General features: G+C 42.5%; 1 protein-coding gene across 1 annotated transcript; it reads right to left on the bottom strand.

The window, feature by feature from the left end:
* Positions 1-2,335: 2,335 nt before the first annotated feature.
* C3H1orf198 (chromosome 3 C1orf198 homolog) lies at positions 2,336-23,949 on the bottom strand. Its single transcript, XM_063329075.1, has 4 exons — positions 23,441-23,949; positions 15,753-15,803; positions 6,739-7,290; positions 2,336-4,812 (listed from the first exon to the last, which is right to left on the bottom strand). The coding sequence occupies exons 1-4, from the start codon at positions 23,786-23,788 to the stop codon at positions 4,756-4,758; spliced, it is 1,008 nt and encodes a 335-aa protein (XP_063185145.1). The 5' UTR covers positions 23,789-23,949; the 3' UTR covers positions 2,336-4,755.
* Positions 23,950-24,282: the final 333 nt, after the last annotated feature.

Raw genomic sequence — 24,282 nt, forward strand, 5'->3', positions numbered from 1 at the left:
CGACGCCAGGCCCTTTTGTAAACCTCTGGCTGGTCACTGAAATCACTGAACCATCCAAAAACCACAAAAGACTTTCCCTCCCCCACCCATTTTTTTTTGTTGTTGTTTTTCGTTCCCTCATTCGTTTTGGAGACAAGGATTATAGGAAAAGTGCAGTAAGCTATTTTCAGGGCAGCTACAAGTTTTTCGACTTGTTGGCATCCCAGCAAAATCCTGACCTGCCAAGGGCATTTAGCCCTGTATGAGGTCCAAGTTTCGCAGCCATTAGGCAGCAGAGTTGATAAACGCTGTGATTTAGAGGTTGCCGAATGGAATCTTTTGCCCCAGAAGACATTCAGCGTAAAGTCCACAGTGATGCCTGCAGAAAAACAGTAAGCTTTAAAAGTAACATGTTGGGCTGAAAGTGAGTAGAGACGCAGCTGCCAGGCATCAGCCAAGCCTGGCTCGGGGTAATGAGGTTGTCCACGCCAGCAGCTGCCCTAAGAGAAGGTACCTTTACCATGCTGAAGACGTGAACTCGTCCCGGCAAGAAAATCAGGCTACTGGTGAGGAGCGGGATGAGCTGTGGCCTGGCAACTGGTTCCTTGGCATCTTCACCTGGAAGAGCAGGGAGGAGAACAGGAAGGAGCAATGCCCCTGGGAAGATGGGTGATGTACCTTAGAGAAGGAGAGGGATGAGCTGATCATGAGATTTCCTTCTCTGCTCCATTAGGATAGAATAAACTTGGTCTCAGATCAGCATCCTTTGGGTGCAGCTCATCCCCTTTTGGGAACTGTTGGATTAGGGATGCAAACAAATCTTGTAATCATCTCCCACCTCACGTTCCTTGACTCCAGAGGGTGCTGTCAAAGCTCCCCAGATGGTGGGAGGTCAGATGAAGCTGTAGATCCTTGTTGTGAACTATTAGGTTATATTACGTGCTGAGGTGTAAAGCCCACTTGTGAAAAGGGGACAACGACAGTGATTTTCAATAAAAATACAGAAAGTGTCCCGTTGAGAAGAATCAGTTCTGCCTGGCTCACCTGCTCTGCAAAGGCTTTCACTGGCTTAACTCATTATCTCACAAAGGCAGGACAGTCAAATTACAGGTTTGTCCTCACCGTAACAAGAACAAGCTGGGTCAAGTGGGTCACGGGCAAACTTGGATAGCAAAGCCCAGGGACCCGTCTGTGACTAATGCCTGCAAAGTCAGGGTTTGCATCTCCGGCAGGGGGCTTGCGAGCTCTTTGGGGGGTGCTGCTGCCGAGCGACCAACAGGGTTCTGCCCGCTGGATGCTGCTGCTCCAGCACCCACAGCTCTCTGCACCTCAGCAACTATGACTGAAGTCACCAACAAATAAATTGATTGCCATCAATTTATCAGCCAGGCAGCTGCAGTGTGTTTTCTACGCTGCCGTTGCAAGTTTTCACTCAGTCACTTGACTCCCCATGCCGAGACAGGGCCCAGATACTGTGGATTTGCCTTCATCAGAGGGGACTTTTAAAAGTTAAGATGGAGCTTAAAACAAGCCCAAAGCAAACTATGTGTAGGCCAGATCCTAAATACAGTTGGAATAGCACCCCTTAATTGGCTGTCAAGTCTCTCCAAACAAAATTCTTCTCCAAATGCCTTTTTAGTTGTTTGTAGAGATTCAGCTCAAGTATAAACCAAATGGAGGGTTTTTTTTCAAAATACATTTCTGTAAAAAGTAGAGGTGGGCACACAAGAAAAAAAAAACCCTATCCTTGTAGCCACACATTTGTTTCTCTTATGCAGCAAGTTTTCAAAGTATAAGACAAAAGGCAGAAAGCGAGACTACCCAGCGGCCGCTGCTAGCGCCTTCCTTTTTGTGACATGCTTTTAAAACCCACACATATCCAGCCACTCACATGAAAACTGCGGGGAAGTTTGTCTTTGCCAGTTCTGGTCATTTGTACTAAGTAGAGCGTACCTGCTGACGGCAAGTAGTGAATTAATCCCTTATTTTGCTTTGCTTGCATGCACGGCTTCTGCTTTACCTATTTGAATTGTTTTTATCTCAACCCATGAGTTTTTGCACTTTTACCCTTCCGATTCTACCCCCCTCCTCCTTGGGGGAAGTGAGCGAGCGGCTGCGTGGTGTTCAGTCGCCAGCCAGGGTTAAACCATGTCATACAGTTTTCATATTGCTCTTGCAATATTGATCCAGATGCTGATTTCGATCACCTGAGGATATTGGGAAGGAGGAGTGTTATCACTCAGCTCATTCTTGGCTGCCTCCCAGCCAGATTCCAGATGCCCCAAACAACTCCAGTGGCACTGAGGAAAGCAGAGTATAAAGGACAATACAGAAAGCAGCACAAAAGCCTCAAATATTCTATTTAAAGTGACTTTATTAAAACATTGTTAATATAAAATGTGACCAAGTACAATTTTTTTTGTAAGAATGTTTAATAAAAACATATTAAAGAAAGAAGGAGCATCAACTCTTGTCAAAGCACAGGAAAAACCTACCAGGATAAGTAAAAAGTTCTGCAGCATGTTCTACCAGCTGGTCCCAATGTGTGTTAGAGTCGAGTCAGCCGATGGAAGAGACAGGCAGCCCAGCTTCTTCCCTAAGAAGCTTTAACCTATTTAGCAGAGGTTTAAAATAACACTCCTCAACAGTAGGAGATTTTGCTTTCAGATCTCCCCATACCAAAGTAAGATTAGAACGTGCGTCTTCACGTTGCATCTAAAAAACTTTTCACCAGCTGAATGTACAGAAAATTAGATTCACTGGTAACTGTAAAATCCAGGGTTAATGTTTGTCTGCTTTGAAACGAAGGTACAAGTCCATACTAATTATACACCTAAAGAATTTGTGCTATAGTTATTCTAAGCTCTATTAATGCTGGATGCGTGTAGCAAATGCTGAAAAAGGTCAGCCAGGAAAAAACCAGCAGTAAAGTCCAGGCTGGTAGAAACAACAAGTATTTTCTGAACTGCTGAATGCAGCAACAATATCCACGAATTGCAGGAGTTTGTACATCTCAGGAAGGATGTAAAGGAGCTTTCAGAAGTCTATAAATAAGGCTACACAATGACTTGTACTCTGTGGCAATCTTCCCCTTTAGCTAAGAAACCTTTTAAGAAAACACTAGAAAAACTGGAGCTGTTGGGCTCGGTGGTTCGATTTTTTTGGGGGGGAGGGGGTAGCTTACAGCATTTTCCTTGATCAACAAGTAAGTTTTAATGCTCTATCAGCATCCTCTGCTTGTTCAGAGCAAGCAGCACGCCAATTAGAGACACGGATTCTTCCAGGACATCTCAAACTCTTCCTGTAACAGACAGAAGAAAATCCTGCAGCATCCATTTCTGCAGACTTAACTGCCCCTGGCACTGAACCAAATGTCGTGTGCTAATCCATGAGAAGCCGAGCACAGTTATGGTCTAGGAGATGGTGACCTTCTTATAGCTTTGGCTGGGACCCATTAGACCCATTAGAGCCCTGTGTTTTGCCTTCTACCCCAAACAAATGCTATGGGCCTATTGCTGAGGTAAAGGGAAAGGTCAAACCTTTGGCATTGGAGCAGACCAGTCACTGGCTGTGCGTAGGGGAAATTAAGGCTTCAAGGTGAGGTAAACACAGTGAGAGTCAGTGTGTAAATCATGCTGCATTTCAGAGACAACAGATTCAAACGACAGCTAGTCTTGTTCTCTACATTTTAAACACCAAACAAAGATCATTCGAAAGCAGAACTGGAGGCAAGTCTGCTGAGGGCCACCTTGAGATGCCTCTCTGCACCTCAGGAACAAACGTAACCCAGATGTTGAATGCTGAAGAGAATGTACCCACAAGGAGGAAAAAGCACCAAAGTTGATGAGTCCTTGAGACGATAAGCTGCTTAAAAAACAAAGAAGCCTTATACTGCTATGACCTCCCATAAACATAGTGGTTTCCTGACACAAAGGTAATCCACACTCCAGCACATCCCAGTGCTGTACTTCCAGCACTGCTGTTATGAAGAGTTATGCTCTAGCACGGAGGCAGTGAAATCGTTAGGCTTGTGTTCCCTGAAGACAGTTTCTCCCATTCATTAGGTGTTGTCCCATTCCACTCCACCCACCCCCAAAGTCTTTAATCCAAAAACCAGAAACCTGACATTTCCCCAGGTCATTTTTTCTAACACTCTAATGTTATTTTAGCAGATTTGTAAGGTACAAATGGAGTGCTTCTTTGGATCCATCATTTTGGCAATGCCTTTGCCCTCTTCAAAGGAAAAGTGTTTTCAAATAAGTGGTACAAAAGTTACTTTCAAACTAAATGAAACATAGAAGTCAATGCAATTCTTCTGGATGCTTATTTTTCATACTGGTTTTGCTAGTTATCTGAAGTATGGAATTATTTGCTGATTTGGAACCATCGCATGTGCAACACTATTTCTTACAAGCCATGCTAGCAAGGTTTCGATTGAAAACTGCAATCTGGTCCTGTAGGTTCCATTTCTAGGATATGGAGACTCTCATTTGTTTTTCTTTAACACATACATTGTAACTTCTCCCATCCTTTCAATACAGTAGCTACTAAATTTTAACAGATATTAAAAAAAAAATATCCAAATGAAACCACACTTCTATCACTGTTTAAAAACCAAAAGATGCATATGGTATTACAAAAGTTTATACAAAGGCAACATTTAAGAGTTTGAAAGTTACTTCTAGAAAAAGACACAAATGCTAGTAAATTAACATACAAGGAGAAAGATATTCCACTCTTTCCCCAAAATTGGTTTGATCTATTTTGAAGTATCTTTTACCAGTTGTCTAGAAAATCAAAGCCAGTCTTCAAGATAACATTGCTTGTGCTAGTCTGCAAGGGAAAAAAAAATAAAAGAAATAAGATGCAGTTGTTAATTATGGTACTATAAACACAGTACTTGACTGCCTATCTACAAAAAAGTTTAAAATGTTGTCTGCCAATATTTCAAGTTCTTCACCTTGCTCTAGGATCCCTAAGAACCTACCCCAGAAAATGCTAGACGTGGAAAAATACTCACAATGACCAAAAAGGCAACTCCCGGTAAAAATAAAATCTTTGTAGTGGTCTGCAAGCAAAATGTTGTTTTGTTTGGGGCTTTTTTTTTTCCCCATGGAAAAACTCATGAAGATCAATTTTAAGACTAGAGTGGGAATTGCAGAGACTGAAGCAAACACATCACTAATTCAATGGATTGCCTGTTGCAGTGACGGCCAGTTGTTCCCAGAAAACTACACAGTTTAAACTTTGTTGACAAGTTATTTACCGGGCTATCAAGAACATGCTCACTCCTGCAGTGCTGCACTTTTAGCCATGACATTTAAAGCGGTTTTAGTGTTCAGGAAGACTATTCAAGGGACACAGCTGAGTCTCTGGATTCTCTTCCCTAGAGCATGGCTCTCCTCCCCAGAACAGGGAAGATAATCCAGAAAGGAGGAAACAAAGAAAATTCTATAATACTATCTTCTCTGCTACTCTGTTTACATTTTGACATGGGAGGATTGTTTCTCCACAGAGAGAAAAATCAGGCTTTTCAAACTATTTCAGTTAGCTAGAAAACATTCACAAAGAAACTATAACTGTAACAAACCATTAATTTGTAGGAAAACACGATGAAGCCTTTAACTAAAATTAAAGGACTACCGCAGTCACAATTTGTAGGAAAACAGCTCAAGAAGCATTATGTCTTAGCTTCAGAAAAAAATAACTAAACATAGGGCTCCAAATACTGAAGTGGCTTAAGTATTGTTCTCTCCTAAGTGCCGCCACTTACTTCTCTTGCAAGTATTTACCTCATCCTGCATCTTTCTGACCTTACATCATCTTGTTCAGAATTTAAACAGTCACTGTTGGGAAAATATGATAGAGAAAAAGCTATGTGACATGCTTAAGGTGTACAGTAATATGTCAGGCTTATGCCAGAGTGATGCTATAGATTCCAAACAGAACCGCGCAGCTCTGCTTGAGAAACCACTCCTCTACATCAGAGTTTTCAGGCTTTTCTTCATTTTCTTTCCCTCACCATGTCATATCCTGTTGTTCCCTTTCTTTTCTCACAGATCAGCATCTGCTTTTTAAATAGCTTCAATTGGCTATTGAGCTGCTTAAGGTTATTTTTTGTTGTTGGGTTGTTTGGGTTTTTTTTATTAAAAAAACATTGAGAAGGCTAATTCTGGAAGCTCATTCCATTTCCATTTTGGACTATAAGAGAAAACACATTTGAAAGCAGCCCAGCTGCCTCGGACAAAGCACTGGGAAGTGGCTATTGGGCTACTGCTTCACACAGCTTAGAAACTAGTTCACCATTCCCTACTATGCTGTGTGTACCAATAAAGTATCCTAGACTCTAGTTTAGCTACTTTTCAAGTTAAAAAACTTCTTTTTTCTATTAAGTGTTTTGCTATTTCAGGGAAACAAAAAAACCTCTTTTACTTGATATAGCAAGCTCTCTACCCCAAACTGTTAGGCAGCTTGCTGTCAGTCGGCCACTGGATGCCACATCAACATTTCTGGTATTATATTTAAATGATGCCCTTATGCTATGCACTTTACTACATTAAAAAAATACTTGATTGAAACAAACAATAGCGGTTAACATGTTGGTTAAAATGGACTTTAAATCTGCAGGATAAAAAGCCAGCAAGCTTAGCTACAGCTTAATGCTTTATGGAGTCCCTAATCTTCCAGACTGACCTTGTCAGATTTTAATGTGCTACATAGTTTTTTAAATCGAAGGACAGTGGATATAGGAGTCCTTACCTGTCCAGGCATTTGTGGATCTGTAAGTATAGTACCATCAGTATCTTCCTTGTTTGTCCTAGAAGATGCCAGGTCCTGTGGTGGGTCAGGAAGAAAGAAGTCATCTAGAGAACTAGCGGGGAGTTGAGTGGGTCGAGGTTTCTCCCATTCGAGAGATACTGAAGGTAGGCTGGGGTTGACAGACTTCTCTGGTTTAGTTACGCTGGGCTTCTCAGCTTTTACCATCTCCTTTGGAGTAGACTCTTGTCTGTAAAAAGCGGGAAGGGGTTTCTCTCCTTTCTCCATGGACTTGATCTGGCTGGGGGTCAGGGACTGGAACTCAGACTTGTCTCCTTCAAACTTGGAGCGCTCTGCATTTATCTTCCAGAAAGAGGACTCCTCTTCCTTTCTGGATGCTATCAAACCATCAGAGCCAGGGGTCTTATTGGCCTGAGAAGATTTAGGGACCTGGACACCAGGCGCTGCTTTAACAGGCTGCCTCTGTTCATTTTGCAACTGGGCACCACCTTGTTCTTGTATGGACAGAGATGCAACGCTGAACTCCATCTGACTCTGTTCAGGGTTAAAGAAAAACAGTATTTCAAAGCCCTTCATAAAGACGTAGTTTTGAACTTCGGATCTTGATGCATAGAGATAACACCTTTGCCCATGGCTAGGCAACTCCCAGACAGCAGGTATCATAGCAAAGCTAACTTCTCTTCTCCATAAATGTCTATCTTCGTAGCTACATAAAAATAATGATTTTTAAAAGTCTGAAGTGCAAGCAAACGTAAGAGTCCCAGACCTGCTGCAGAGTAGTCAAAGCAATCGTATTCAAGTTACTCAGTGCCATCCAAGACAGTGGTGCATAGCATGCACAGCACTGAAACATCAGAATGGCAGTACTAAAACATTAGAACATTTGTGGATGCATTTTGAAAGTCATACATATTTTACATGAAGATACAAAGCAAAAAAGCTTTACAGTGTAGTTTAAAAGGCAATCTCCCATTACAGTCTTTGATATAGTTGGCAACACGTTACAACTCCATCTACTTCCAAGATAAAGGATTAGAAGTAATGGGTATGCATAGATAAGTGGTTTTTACAATTCTAATGCCCCTCTGAAGGAAGAGAAACAACTCCAGTAGGACCAGTTCTTCTGTTTTGTTTTCACTTGCAATGAGGCTAGCTGTACTCATTTCTGAGGAGTAACACTGGGTCAAGGAAGCAAGTGACCACAGTTAAACCATGGTACAGATCAAAAGCCATCCAAAAGTGAACACTACTTCAAAACGTTCATTTTACTTACCACTTCAGTAATCTTGATTGTCAACTAGCTGAACGCTCTTTAGACTAATAAAAGTTAAGCCTTATTTCACTCTGAGGAACACACACGCATTACTGTACTTAGGAGCACAGCACCATAGCAAGTGCCAGAAAAGAACCACCTAGTGTCTTGACTTTTGTTTGTAAAATGAAAAAAACAATGAGAAAAAAAAACCCAAAACCTGCATTTACTGTCAGAGCTACACTGTTGTCATTATGGGCCTGATCAGTTCTGAAAAAATTCTGAGGACATTTCAAATACTAGCTTTTGCTACAAGCAGTTAATAGATACTTTTGAAGTTCATTACAGATTTGTGATGTTTTCCCCATTCTACCTCATTACCTGAATAAAACTTCAATAGCATCTACAAGCCTGAGCCTAAAATAAGTCCTAGTTGCATATCATTTTCACTAGAAGCGTTTGATCTCGAGTCCTGGATTATCGTGCATGTTAAGTTCAAAGGGACTCTAGATCTAGCAGGTGTCACATGCCTAGTATTTAATATTCAGTAACTTCTCATCAAAGTGCAAATGTTAACTCAGCAACTGATTATTTATAAAACTTTCATTTTTTTTAAACAGCCAGCAGATGACTACACATAATTTGATTCACGGACTAACATCTGAACTTTTTAAAGAATTAGATACACTAGATATTTTTCCAAGGTTATAGGCAAGGAAGCACCAAGTTCCATGTTTTCATTAAGAATATACTATGTTATCAAAAGATGCAGAACAGAAACAGGCTGTAAGTAATCTCAGCTTAGCTAGAATAAGGTGAGAGCAAGGATACATGCAACTCTTACCAAACAGCTCAACACCCCACCCTGCCTGCCAAAAAAATAAAAGGAAAAACCTTAGTGCTCCAATTTTATTATTTTTTAAAACAAAAGTCATGATGTAAAGTTTAGAGCAGATTTTTCCTTAGATACATTCTGCATAAACAAACTACGGATGCAATGGTGTTAAGGATTATTTATAGTGACTGCCATTCCCTATATTAAAATACAGAGATTTATTTCCCTAAGCTCATTTGGCAATATTACTGAATAGAGATTTACCACTGTGAAGTTAAGATGATTTAAGAGTTCAGAACTGATAAAATCCCAGCTTAAAAAACCCACAATAGATTATAAAATAGACCCGCACTTCCCCAATATCCAAGTGGAAATAAATACATAAATTTCCACCTTGGAAGACTTAAGTACCTTGTCATGTAGGAATTAAAACAGGGCTACTTTCTATCCTTCAACAGTCTTCCTTCTTCTGAGTAGCCTCTCCCAGGGCTCTCACTAGAGATGACAGTAACTAAAGGCCACCACAGCAGCAGTCAGTTTCAGTAAAATGATTCCTTCACCCCTCAGCCCAAGAGAGAGAGAGAGAGAGAGACACAGTCAATGCCCAGAGGGCACAGCCCCACATCCACCAGAATAGTGCTGGAAACAAAATCCAGGAAAAACACTGATGGAAGGGAAACAGGGGTCTGTTAGAACAAAAATTAGAAGGAAAACCAATAAGATGGCTCTGCCTTTCGACAGCAACAATATAGACAAGCAAGGCCAAGTCTCTGGGGAAGTTCTTATGCTGCGGAGCAAAAGCCACCGCCTGTGGTCATGTTTTATGTTCTTTGTAGGGGTCCAAACATCAACTCGGAGGTCTGGCTTTGAAGCGGCAGACCAATCCTAGTGTAGACAGGAGCGTGGCACTGCGGCACAGCTTCAGGCAGTGCCTTTCCAATCAGCTCGAGAATGCATGTTCTGCCAAAGATGCCCTCTTTGTCCATTTAGAATGGAGACCGTGGTGTGCACCTTTCCATTTCAGAAGACAGGATCACCCGATAATTAAGATTATGTATTTGTATCATGGTATGCTTTAGAGATCAAACAGTTCATAACATGACACAGAATAATCTGAATGAAAATACTTTTTCAGGAGTTTGCTTCCTCCCCCAAGAAAGGCAAAGACAAGACTACCCTGACAGGTTCCAAAAGCACTTAGTCTCAGCATGATGTAAATACAGCCCCGAGAGGTCAGATGTACAATTCTGCTTCTAGCATTTAGCTCGAGAAGCCGAGAACTTCTGCGGACGAGTCACAAGTTATTCCATTTTCCTTGCAATTTATCATGTTTCTATTTGACTTTCAAGGTTAAGACATCTGAACCCCTGAGAAATGCAGCTGATGAAAGAAAACAATTCATATGCAATATCTTTCAAGTCACAAAGAGACCATATTAAGGTATTTATAAATTTTATTTATTAGATTAAAAAATTTAGACCTAACTTCAGTCTCAAGGCAGGGATAATCCACCAAATCGTAATACTGGCTGTATATGGGAAACAGTCCATATACAACAGGACTGTATACTCATGGGAAACAATGTATTCTAAAAGAGAGGCACCACATACTAAGAACACAGTGATTTAATAGTACCGTATAAAATCAGGTCTCAGTTCATAAGTCTACACTAAAAGCAAGATGACCACAAAGATTCCAGAAAATTGTTTTTTTTAAGCATCTTATTCACTCATGAGGAATGTGTAGTATTTTACTAAACAGTCAAGCAAACATGGCCAAAACAAATTGTTTTGCTTGGCAGCCTGAAAAATCCAAATCGTTGAGACAAAGACTGTAGAAACACTGTCAAAAGCAACTTGTTTTAAGCACAGCCTGATATACGCAGAGGTAAGAAAGCCAAGTTTAAAATGATTTAGAAGATGACTTTGCTTTGCTGAATGGACAAAACCAAAATAAATATGGGACCCAAAGTAGTTGCAGTTTTTGCTTTGTTTCCTGTGACCACAGTGGGTGTTTTCAGGACATTTTCAGAATCAGAAAGAACTACTTAGGTCAGCAGAGATCAATTGCAAAAGCAAAAAATAGAGCAAAGGACTCAAAAACAATCTAAGTAATTTTAGTCCATACAGAAGGACAACACCAAAGATACACAGTGTGTAGCTCTAGAGGAAATTTCACGATCTACTCTGCAGTGATATGAGCAGTGTTCTAGTCCTGGATGCAAGTTTGCCACTGTAACTGGTTAGTCTGAGCAAACTCATACTGCCAGTATCTGGTATGTGCATGGTTTCACGCTCAAAAACAACTGTCCAGACTGAGGCAGGTAATTGATTCCTTAGCCAAGAACACCTGGCCATGCAGATCAAAATAAATCTTGAACACAGCTACTATTACCACAGCTTGGCTTTTCCCCCCCCACCACCCCCTCAGGAACTACGAGTCAACAGTAGTCTTAGAGCACTGTGTTTTAAACATCTGCAGTCTAGATCAAAAAGGCGAAGGGAAAACCCAAAACAACCTCAGGCATCGCTCTTCTGTACTTCCAAGCAAGCACTGCCATTTATGCCAGCTTGACTAAAATAACCACATCGAATTATAGTTTGTAACAAACAATTCTAATATCAGGGTCATAAAGAAGGAGAGGGGAAAAAATATTTTCTGTCACTTTATTCCTATTTAAAAAAATAACCCACACCAAAAAACAAAACCACAAGGACAACTAGGACTTGGACAAGGAAGGATATTGAAGACTGTCTTTTAGGTTTAGACCTTAGATTTAGGAAACAGAGTTTGCAAACCATATTTTTCATAAATATAACATAATTTTTTCTTTCTAAATCATTGCTGGGATTACATCACTTCTGTAGCAACATAAATAGGGGAATTCAGGCAGGGAGACAGCAACCACATTGCTGAGGGGACTGAAGCGTGACACTTTCTCTTTTTGCCTTTTTTTTTTTTTATTTGTTTTTAAAGACACTTTGAAAGGCTTCTCTTGTCAACAAACATCTGAGAGCCTGCTCAAAGTAAAAGAGAGCCAAAGGAGGAAAAAGCCAGGAGTTAAAAACAAAAAAGGACAAAAAGGACTCTCTGAAGCTACCTTTGCAATTATTCTACCTGTAGCCAGACCAACAAATTTCAAGAGGTGCATGTGTAAATTTTAAACTTTTGGAATAAAACCTATTTTATTTAATAGCATGTACTACAAATAGATTCCAACTTACTCCCATGCTGCTCTGTGCATTCAACATGTTACGTGAGGTGGCAGGCTGTAATTATATTTTCTGCCCAGTACTAAGTTCTTTTTTTTAAAAAACACACCAAAACCAGCAAGTTTTGAGTTCAGGCAGAGTCGCAGAGAAATTTTATTTCCAAACCCATGCATGATTCTTGTTTTCCATTTATATCTTGGGGTCCGTTTTGAGTTTCACTGAATTTTTACTTCAAACAAACCAAGAAACCTCAAAGGCTAAACTTGGCCAAAATGTCAGCTTTCATCTCACTTAAACCTGAAGCCATAAATAGAATGCCCTAAATTCATAAACCTGGCTTTAGCTCCAGTTAAAAATGTAACCCGCATTTCAAGAAGTGTTATGTTTATGAGGGCTCCACCCGTGAACCAAATCACTCCCTCCAATTCAATCTCTAGTTTTAAAATGTCAGATTATTTACAGTGCCATGAGAACTCCTTGCTTCCCAAGTAGTTTTCCTTCTGAGAAGTGCTACAGTTTTCTACTAAAAATATTACTACTTTAAATGCTGTCTAACAGCTAGCTCAGCAATTTACATTGTCTTTCTGCTTTGCTGGCCTTGTTTGAGGCTTTGAAGAGGTAAGACAAAAGACAAGAACTTTAGATACCTGAACAGCTAAGAATGGAGATATTCATGCAAGTGTTTGCTGTGATGAGTTAAGCCGTATCTCTCATTTGTGTTTAAAGTGAGAACACAGAAAATTTACTTTTGACAGAACTAAAGGTATCAAGCCCTTCAACAATGTTCTAGTCAAAATGACAGCAATTTAGTACACTGTTCTCTGGGTAAGTTTGACAGCCATGGAATTAGAGAATCTGTTGCACAAGCTACCATGAGAAAAATTTGTCCATACCTAATCAACTGGAACCATCACTGGTATCACTGTAACAGCTGAGAGAGGCTCCAACTTGCAGAAATCATGTCCTCCCCCTTCTCTACACTTCTCACTACCCTCTCAGTTTTCCTGAAGTTACAGGCAAATACTGATTTTGCTGCTTTATTTTCTTACAATCTGAACGTTAAAAAAAAAAAAAATCAAGCCTATTCGTTTTACTGATTTGCATCTCTGCTGTTTCCTCTGCAAAAGCAGAAACTGAATGCCACATTCCCCTCCTTGGCTAAGCCAGAATGCATTCATGCAAAGCTGCAAAAGAACAAAGGCACTTCGTCATCATGGCAATAATGCGTAAAAAACCAAACCAAAACAAAAACTCTGCATGAAAGGGAGATTAGGGAAAAAAATATTATGGAAAGAATAACCCATCACGAGGTAGAGCTCATGGAATGGAAAGAGCCTGACAGACCCAAAAAATAGTGGGAACGGATCTGGCTCACAAGACACTGAACGTGCATTACAACATGTCAACCTCATTAAACAGCTCCTTCAGGTTTCTTCATTGTTTCCCCATGCTGGACTGATTGGGCAAGGATACTTCATGGAGAAATTGCCTTCCAATATTATCTTATTAAAGTACTGGTTAGGGGAGAGATCAAAGAGTAAGCACAAAGCAAGATCTCCACCTTTAGAAGTGGAAGACTCAGCAGTTGAAGGATTTGGATGAAACAATGACACAATATGGGGCACTGGGGAGAAACCAAAAGGAGGAACCCACAGAAACCAACCAACCCACACCCCATAAAGCCAGACAAAATGGATTCTCTAGAGTTTTACTAAAGGAAAAGGTCATGCAACTTTTCAAACTACAGCTGAGGCACAGCTTTTATCTCTGGCCAGCAAGGAGGGAGGGGGAAGAGGTAAGCACAGCTTCATTAGCTGAAACAAGTAATTATTTCTAAAGAAATCTCCTCCCCACCTCACTTTTCTTCAGCAGTCACGAGTGTTGCCATCTTATTCTGTGATCCTTCATTCGTTACAGAAAAACATGAAACTAGAACATCTATCCATTGTGGTCCCTCATTTTGAGACACCAGGAGGACAGTAAAAATAATCTTGATGAGCAAGAAGTACGTCACAGGTTGGGTTGAAAAAGACTTCGCTAGACATACAAGCTTTTAAAAGAAAAGACAACTATCAGTTAAAGAGAAAATCCATTTGAGTGCAGATGCATCTCATTATGGATCACCAAGCAGTACATTACAGGAAGCACTATCTCTAGGAAGTCTGAGTATTCAGAACTTACAAAATTCTGTCAAGAGAGAGCTTAGAAATAAGATTACAGCTGCCACGTTCCCAAGACTGCGTTTTACACCAGAAAGTAAAGGATAGACAACACTGCTGCTTCCAACATATGATTTGTTTCACCTTACTGTCAATGAGGTCCATACTCTTCTTGCTACTATTCTTTTCCTGACAGCTTCACCTAAGTACACTCACTCTAAAAGCCTTTTCAACATTATACTAAAAGCCAGTGGCTTGTTCTTCTAAGGGTCCTGAAAGACACGAGAGCTTGCCTGAGCTACCTGGCTTCCACTGCAGGAAATTCTCCACTGACTCTTGAATCATTACAGCTTATAAGGGAGTTTTAAGGCAAGTGAAGACCAGCAATGCTTTCTCTTAAACTGCAGCACTGTAGCATGCAGGGACCCAAGAGCCACATCAAGTCATAGGTTAATCAGCATCTGCAAAGCACAGATGGGGTGCTAGCTAGAGGCAGCGACCTTGAGCAGGGAAGACTGACAACAAGTCTAGGGTTGGGTCAACTGGATTAATTTAGTATTCACTGGCATTTCCAAATAATTACTCTGCATTAGGCTCAGATTATATTCATAAGCTCATACATGATTGTCTACATAGTTCAAGGGCAAAAAAATGGAAGAAATGGAGGGGGAGCAGCTTTCTCTGGCAGACAAAGCCAGAAAACATAAAGTCTGAAACGCGTGATTAAATTAATACGTATATCCAGTTGAGAAAGACAATGAGCTGCATTTTTTTCTCCCATATTTTCTTCAACAAGAAGAATTAAACTTCATTTCTGACCAGAAGCATGGTACGACTACGTTTCCTCACATTGCAGGTTCAGAAAGATGGGGAACTCTGGCTCTGTGTTAGCCTTACGAGAATCCCATCATAAATAATACCTTAACAAAACACCAGAGGTAGAGTAAAACAAAACAAAAGACAAACAAAAAAAACCCAACCCCCAAAACAACACAGCACAGAATACTGTTTTTGAAGGAGCCGCCTTTTGAGAGAAAATAACACAATGCTTCTAGCATAGCCCAAGTTAACAAGTTCCATTACATTCCAGTATATAACAAAAAACCAAAGCATAGGATAGGCTTAAAGAAAAAAATCTAATGAAGTTACTAGATATCTGTATCTTTCTCAGCCCATTCCCTAACTACTTTACTCCTGACTTCAAAAGTGAAATGCAGATATGCTTACACAATACCTGAGGCACTGTTTCTCTAAACATGTAAAGTTTTTCAGGAAGTTTACTATGAAAAAGTCACATAATTTGGAAAGAATCAGTTTTACACCTGCACTTCACACCAGAACATCAGTTCATGAAGTATACTTTGTGTTTCTGTTGATGTAAATCGAAGCACACCAGCCCTGTTTCATTTGTAGGATGGTCACTTTACACACCCCAAAGACATTAGTCTATCAAGTCTCAAAATGAAGATAATATAAATGTACAAGGAACAGTGTAAAATGACAAACCAACTTTAAAAATAAAACTTCTGCATATTTACCTTTGTTTCCCAGGAGAACGGAGCTGAGTGTTCATCTTGCCAAGTTATGTCCTGAAATAAAATTTAAAGATGACTGAAAATCAGACAAGCAGCTTTACCTGCTCAGGAGCACCATAAGCAGATGATATTACATTGCACTGGTGGAAGCATAACAACCACTACCACAGAAATAGCTAAGAAGTGAGAGCACTACTTGAGGATGGCACTGATTGCAGTTTAAGACTGACTGAAAGCAAGATCTCTGAGGGGAGGATTACCAATTAGTATATCAATTTAATCTACAAAATATATTAAGGTTTAATGTGGTCTAAACCTCTTGAAACAGTTTCTCTACAAATTGCTATAAAACATATATTTCCAATTTTCTACTAGGCATTTTCTTTGGTAGCCACTAGCAATACACAGGGACAGAAATAACAAGAGGACCAGCGGCCTTAGGGAAATAAAGTCCCATTTCCTTCCCTCCACAAACCGATGAGCACATGTGCAGCCAGGCAGTCACATGGCAGCGAAACAGCTGCACATCCATCAGGCCAAGCCACAGCTGGATCCAGCCCTGACAAGACACATCATTATGACACTTTAATGACGATCTGTCTGAAGTAAGTATGCGGTGCTGTTGAAAGAACCACACAACGTCCAGAGTAAAATCCCCATCTGAAATTGCTTCTTTTAAGAAGCAATTTTTTTCAGAAAATAATCCCAATTTGAGAAACTTAAATAATCTCTTCATACACAGCACGGCCTCCAGAAAGACATGTGACCCACATCAAAAAAAAAAAGAAGGTATGAAAAAGAAGTAAATGAATAACTGTTGTTCATCTTCGTTCAAGTCTTGCAACAAAATGATCGCACTTCTATTCCTAGTCGTGGATGAGACTCATTTGTACACTGGATGTTTACACTGGCAGAGGTAATGAGTTGCACCCTCCATACTGAATATGCCACTGCTTGGCCACCCCAGTACATCACGGGAGGAAAGGGAGTCGGGACAGCGGATGGAAGGAGAAAGGCCAGGCGTAACCATGCACAGGGAAGGAGAGGACAGGACAAGACCTGGAGTGCTTGTTTCACACTCCTGCTCTTCAAAGAATAACCAAACTAGACCACGTTTTAAGCTAACACAGGAACTCCAGATCTTACCATGACCACCCTTTTCTTCTTATTTCTGACCTCTGCCTTTATGGAAATACATTTCTCAGACATCTGATAGCGCTCTCCTGATCTGCTATCTCTTATTTCACCCTAGGCAAATTTGGCTGGCCAAGGGCTATGAAATCGCAACTAGAAGTGCCTAAAACCATCTCCTAAACATGAAAATGTGTCATTCTCCAACTACTGCTCATCTGTGAAACACAGGGTTTCATTTGTGGTATATACGAGGGCGATCCCATGCTCTTAAAAAGAACTGGACTGATCAGAGACCATCTAAAAGGAAAGGCCTGGGCTCTGCTGGACCACACATTCTGGCCAAGAAGGAAATTTGGTACAGGAAATTTTTGCCAAGAATACAAGTATAATACCAGGTTCTCTCATTCTAGGAAATGGATACTCATGTGTGTTAACGTTTAAGGGAAACAAAGTGAGTAAGTGTCTGCTTTTTAGTACCTGTTCTAATGTCTGCACTGCAGAGTGCTGCTGACCACGTGGAAATGCCACACCATTTGGGTGGAATGCCTTGCAGCAGGTATCAAATTATTTCAAAATCATTTTAGGACTGTATCCTTTGCCTCTGAAACTGGTGCATGCATGACAGGAATCACACTCCAGGAGGGAAGAGAGATGGGAAAGCCCAGCCGCTGGATTGAGTCTCACTCATTGGAGATAGGACCATAATCATTCTGTCCACAGGGGGACAGATCAGTACTTGACTTCAACCACGGCAATAAAGGACAGAAATGAAGTCCAGCAAACAGGGTAACACTCCTACATACTGTCAGAGCGCCTTAAAGTTCCAGACACGTAGGCATAGCTGTCAGTGGGCTTTACCTAAGGAGTTTAAAGGAAGCTCTGACTTCTTGCCATTTACAGGACACGCAAACCAGCCACGGACCAGTTTTAAATTTGGGAGCAAGCCAACACCATCCTCATCCTGAGTTTGAGACAGCCAGTTCTTTATTTTGCTATATTTGAGGCAAGCGTACACAGCACTGGGAAGGACACCTCTTCACCCAATGGTCCCTGCGCGCCCTCAACCCACAGACAAAATCTAAGACTCTCATAGATTATTCAAAAGACGGATGTAGTAGACGCTTGTTAGGCAGGAGCAGTTCCCTGAAAGAAAAGGACCATAGATTTTTCTTCTAAAAAGGACGGCTTATTGCATCTCAGGCTGCACAGCCAGCACACCTCAGAGACAGTAAGTCTGATGAGCTTTGCCCACATTCAAGAGATCTTCCATGGGATCTAGCAAAGGCTAAAATAGCATAAGACGTGGTTTGGGGATACAAAGCTTCAAGGAGTGATGTCTGTGGTTATTTGAGGTGTGCCTGCAGGTAGGGTGAAGGAGAGAGTTGTCAGGTTCTGTCCATTGTCAGGGAAGGGAAGGAAGTTTGTGGCATCCACCCCTTGTGCCCTCACACAGAGGACATGCAGAGGTCCAAGTCAGAAGCGGTAGAACACCACAGTTCATCACTTTCCTGTCCGATGTGTCTGATTCATGTTTATCACCAACAAAATCTGAGAAATAACTTTGCTTTCTTAGAATAAAAAAGTTCTCACACACTTGAAGAAAATGGGAGCAAAAGCATCAACTATTTTAATACTCACAAAAATAAATTACAAGTGGAAATTCTAGAGAAAAAGGCTTCGAGGCTATTTATCATCAACACAAATCGGAGAAGATCTGTATCTGATCAGTTTTTGTTTTCAGCACACAACAAAGCCTTCTTCCAGAAAGAGGGCAAATAAATAAACTTTTGTTCACCAGCATTAAACAACCTATTTGTAAGAAATGGGGCCTCATGCAACATTCTTCATAGCTAAAAAAAGAAAAAAGAGAGAGAATGGGAGGCAGAAATCCAGTCATATACTTGACTTCAAGAACCAGATGCTGAATATATAAAAAAGAACTGCAAACTATGTTTTCTATACATAGGCAGCTTGTTGCAAAACAGCATCTTTATTTCAAAATAGAAGACACTGATAAAAACGTGCCAACCTATCTGACATGAGCATTGCTCTGACCAGCTGAGAGTAATCAGGCAATCACAAACCCACCAACAAATACATATTAGAAGTGTTATCAGAACAGGACATGCTGGTTATTGGGGTCTAACTGCACTCAAAACTGCCCTGCATTTTTGATTTTTTAAAAAGCACAAATCTGTAACAAGTCCAACATAAAAGCTATTGTTACATTGAATATTTGTTGCTTTAAAGCATTTTTAAGTAGGAGATAAAGAGGTTGATCCTTTGGCTTGGTGCCAAAGTTCTTAAGGCTAAGCAAAACAAATACCATATCTGCCTTCAGGTAGATAAGTCAAGCTTCCCTATTAAAAGATGATGAATGAAGCTAACCAAATTCTCTCACCTGTCTTTCCTCCACATAAAACGTTTACCACTTCCTAAAGCACGTGGCATTTTCTTCAATGAACAGTTTAGTTATTTCAAGTCTGATTCTCTGAGCTGCTTCCTACAGCTCAAAATACTTAATGTCCCTTAAAAAAATAAAAAGAACTAAAAAAAAAAAAAAGAAAAACCAGACATTAAATCCATGTGTATGTCACACACTTGTGGATAAAGAGGGACAGTATTAAGAGAAGAGAGAACTTGTTGTAAACTGAATATTTAAGTTATCTTCCACTGAACTAAACAAGGAGGATCCACCGGCATCAACATCAAATCAGATGCTTAACACAAGCTGACCACTACAGCGGTCAAAGGGTGGTAGCCTCTCACAGACTGCTGTTTTTCCACATATTCTCCTCATGATGGCTCATATTTTATGGCATATTTCAAAAATAGCCCATTTATATTCAATCCCAGATTCTATTTCCAGATTTTCCTCTGCTCAGTTAGCCTTATTTTCTACCACCACGAGCGTTAGACATAAAAGGAGAAATGCCAGCAATCGCAGGCTTGTTAGAAAAGAGGAAGCTCTGCTTGAAGGTTGGACTCCAAAAGCCCTCAGCCAGAAGGCCTAGGCTGTCTAGACACAGGCAATGACGGTGAAGCAATAGTCTCCTGGTGCTGGGCTCATGTGCAATAGCAAGTCAATCTTCAGCAAAGAGGAAAAAACTTCCTTCATGGGGGTGTTAAATGACCCTGTTAGCCTGGAAGAAATGAAAATATATGCATGACCTAGAATACATGACTCTAGAAAACAGAAAAAGATAGAAAGACAAGAGATGTTAGGTTTCATTAGGAGGTGGTGTTGGAAAATATCAAGGCCTGCAACCCCATCAAGGTTATTGAGCTAGTGTATTCTGGGGTCTGTTTCAACTAGAAAGTCTTAACTTGACACTGTGAGGCCGACGGTGGACACGTAACAGCTGGTGCATCCTCACCATGACAGCGTGGTGCACACAGGTAGGTAACAAGCGAAGTGGGCACCACCCAACCCAACTCCATTTTGTGGGAGACAAACGCTGTTTGGGGAATCAGGAACCTGATTCCTGTACTTTCACTTCTTTCATCCAGCTTTTCGAGAGTTTTTTAAAATACCTTCAGTGCATGTACAGCTTCAGTTATCAACTCTGTGACTGGCAATGCCGCAATGAGGATGAGATAATGAAAGAGAAGGAGCAGTGGCATTTGGCTGACTCTAGGCATTTGCTAGGAGTCACACATGGTGCTGCAGTGCTACAGCACTAAAAAATGACTGGATCATGGCTACCGGATGCCACGGTCCTGTTACTGTACTGCACATCTACTTTCTGTCACAGCCTTCCCACACAGTCAGCATACGGAAAGGTGTTTTGAAAATGTAAGAGATGCTTATACTTGAGAACTTACAGTCCTGGGCTACAAGTTCAGGAGATGGGTTTGGTGTTAGAAAAGATATATGGGAAATGGTGGGGGCAAGAAAGAGGGAACCAATTGTCCACAGATACAAGACCCCTACATATATTCTCCGGACCACACTATTAAAGTGGTCACGTGCAGGAAAGTGGGACTGAAATGGTAAGAGTCCTGGAAGGGTAAATCAGTATCTTCAGCATTCGTCCTTGTTTTGCTTTCTCCCAAGTCCTCCAAAGAACACAAGGTGAAAGAGATCAACTTTCCATGCTTAAGCAAGCACAGGTAGATCGCTACAGATTTCAACATCAGTTAACAGGGAAGATGAGCTGTGGCTGGAAACATGAAGCTTTTGGAGCAGGTGTCAGCAAGAACATCGTCAAACCAGAACACTCAGACTGAAAGGGCTGCAACATCAAGTGATTTTGAGGAATGCAGACTACTCTCCATTTTCTTGCTTCAGGATACCATACACCAAGAGACAGGGACAGGAGCTAGGACCAATCTAATTGCCCCTCTCACCAAGGGCTGGGTGACCGTGGTATATGCAGCAATTACATCTTACATAGATGGCAGTAGTACAGCTCAGAAAGCTGTCATCCCAGAGACAGCAAGATAATAAAGCTCAATAGGCAAAGCATTTGCAAGCCTGGAAAGTTGAACTGAAATGGCAAGAGGCTGGCCACAGTGTTTCTGTAGCAGTAGGACAAGGAGGAACAATTACTGAGCCAGGGCAAGTGTCCAAGAATGAGGTCGAATGCCAGCAAGGGAGCCAGGGGAGAGGAAGCTATCAGATGAAGAGCCAGGAAAAGCTCCAAGGCTCAATAGTGCGGTTGGAAGAACTAAACTGGAAATGGAGGATGCCAAAATGAGTGGAATCTCTTTTCTTCAGAAATACAATTTATATTAACTTCAGCTTGGAAGTCAAGGAGGAAGTCAGTTGAGGCAGATGCTTCCAAAATTACACACTTCTCATCAAATATTTTGATGAACCATGCTTTCTTTGATTAATGGCTACACAAACTTTAACAACAACATTATTTGTATCATAGCTGTATTTTGAGGGAAGGGGGGAAAGAAAACAACTTGCCAAATTTCACATGGACTCTCTAGCTGTAGTTCTGTCAAGCAGAAAACCCAGTGCAGCACAACAACCTACAAACTTGCTTGCTTTCCTGATGAATCCACATAATTCAAAGCAGACGGCACAGCCAAGCTGCCCGAGACTGGGAAAGCCAAACATATTCACTTTCCACTATCATTAGCCTAAATCCTTTCGCGACCAACTTCTGGTCTGGGTTTCCTGTCAAAGACTGCTTGCACAACCAAATTGTCCGTCATGCGTCCTTCTATACCTCTTTTTCACCAGCAGTTATGGTCTCTTTAATAGCAAATATTCACCCAGAATTTCTAGTATCATGCACTAAACAAAACTGAGCTTGACCATATGCTCTCTATATGATGTATTCATGGCAGACTGTCACACCTTCCCGACACAGAGCGGGCAGTCTTCTAGCATCTGAGTGCTTCAAACGCTTCTTACAAATCCCATTGCAAGGGACATTGGCGAGGAGGCTAAAAGCAGCACTGTTCTCTTTAAATTGGATTGATGATTACAAGTGCAGAAGCAGATTATTTTTTTCTGGTAGAAGCCACATAAGTTAATTAACACTTTAAGATATTATATGAACATAGTGAAAGATATTGGTTCTGCAATCACACCAAGATGTAAAAGAAAACAAAACAAAGGAAATCTCATATGCAGAATAAGAGAGATACATATCTGAAGAGCGCTATCAGGTCTATGCAAGCATTGTTAGACCTTCCTCTTCTAGGGATCACACTCAGTAACACAACCTGCTGCTCAGGACCAGGTGCACTTATACCTATGGATTTCTAGAAGGACTGCCACACTTCATCATTAGATAGAATGCCCTCAGAAGCTCCAAAATCCATACTTTTTGCCATCTATCTTTCCACACCCTTGTTTTTCCTGGCATGGGACATGGAACAGGCTGCATTTTTTTTTTTTTTAAGGTGTCAAAAATACCAAGAGCTGGAATGTTTTCAGTGCTGTATTTTTAACTGTGTCTAAAATTAGAAACAAAAAGGAAGAGATGTAATTTAGTGTAAACATTCCCTACAGCCCCAGTTTTCAGCAAGGGACGATTTCCAGAGCCAGCCACAGCCGTGCCCCGCTTTTGTGGATGGTACCAGCCTCTTCGGCAAGTCTCCCGAAATCCACTCCAGGGCGACTTCTGCTTATCTCGGGCAAACTCCGATTTGGTGCCTTTCCAGCTTTTTTTGTTGTTTTGTGGGGTTTTTTTTGTTTTGTTTTGTTTGTGTTTTTTTTTCCCTTACGGTCTGTCGGAGACCCCTCGCTTCACAGCCCAGCAACCCGCCACCCTGCGCGGACATGGAGGGGGGCAGAACAGAAATCAACCTCTCCCCCGTTCATTACCAGAGCGACTACCTCCCTTGTCTCTCCCCGTTGCCAACGAGAAACGCCCGCTCCTCTCCACAGCCGTGAAGCCGGGACAAGGCTACGGCCACCCCGCCCTTGAGGCGGAGGCGGCGGGGAGCGCCCCTCGCCCCTAGGCCCCGCCATGGCGGACCCCCCTCAGGCAGCCGAGTGCCAACGGCAGCCGCCCGGGCGCTGAAGCGAGCGGGGCGGGCCCCGGCGGCGCCCCCTTCGCTTCCCTTCCCCTTCCCGCCCGCCCCGGCCGTACCTCGTCACCGAAGTGCACCACCTTCTGTCCGGTGTTGAGGCGGAGGCTGGGGTAGGAGGGGGGCGGCGCGGCGGGGCGGGCGGCGCCGCGGTGCGCGGCGTAGCGGGCCTGGACATGGGGCTCCACCAGGCACTTGTCGATGATCTCGTCCTGCTGGCGGGGCGGCAGCCGCTCCCACTCGGGCCCGTAGCGCTCGCGGATCCGCTCCTTCTCCGCCATGATCTTGCGCGCCATGGGGCTCAGCGAGGAGAAGTAGCTGAACCGCTTGCGCTCCCGCTCGTCCAGCGGCCGGTTGCCGTTCATCACCGCCGTGCGGGAGGCGGCGATCGCCGCCGCCATGGAAGCCATGGCCACCCCGCCGCCGCCAGCCCCGCACGCACGGAGCCGGCGGGAATGGGAATGGGAACGGGAACCGCCTCCGCCTCCTCCCTTTCCCTGCTCCGCTCCTGCAAACGCCGCCTCCCCGCGCTCCCTATAAAGGCCGGCCGCCGCCCCGCACTCCCCGCCTCCCGCACGCCCAGCGCCCCGAGCAGCCCCTGCCGGCCTCCCCCGCGGCGCCCGGCGCTCCCGGGAGCGGGGAGGCGGCCCTTTCTCCTCCCCTCTGCCTCTCAGCTGGCCGGAGAGGGAGGCCGCCTACCCCCAGCCTGCTCCGGTATCTTTGCCGTCGGTGGCGCCGGGGCTGAGCAGCTCGGAGCTGGCCCCAGGCTGCGGCCGCGGCCGTGCCCGCCCAGGCCCCACGGCCCTCGGTGCCCCTCGTCTCCCCCGCAGCCCTTCCCCGCCTGTTCCAGGGGAACAGCAAAGCAGGGGTATTCCCAGGCTGCTGGGGCCAGAAGCACCAGGAA

This window comes from Chroicocephalus ridibundus, chromosome 3 (genome assembly GCF_963924245.1).
Source record: "Chroicocephalus ridibundus chromosome 3, bChrRid1.1, whole genome shotgun sequence".
Classification (NCBI taxonomy): domain Eukaryota; kingdom Metazoa; phylum Chordata; class Aves; order Charadriiformes; family Laridae; genus Chroicocephalus; species Chroicocephalus ridibundus.

Bases quoted from the DNA above. Each gene is read 5' to 3' on its own strand.
- C3H1orf198 (XM_063329075.1), bottom strand. From the start codon at position 23,788: ATGGCTTCCATGGCGGCGGCGATCGCCGCCTCCCGCACGGCGGTGATG. The intron at 15,804-23,440 runs GTACGGCCGGGG...ATTTTATTTCAG, and splicing joins TGGTGCACTTCGGTGACGAG to GACATAACTTGGCAAGATGA. The intron at 7,291-15,752 runs GTAAATATGCAG...AACCCTGAACAG, and splicing joins CGTTCTCCTGGGAAACAAAG to AGTCAGATGGAGTTCAGCGT.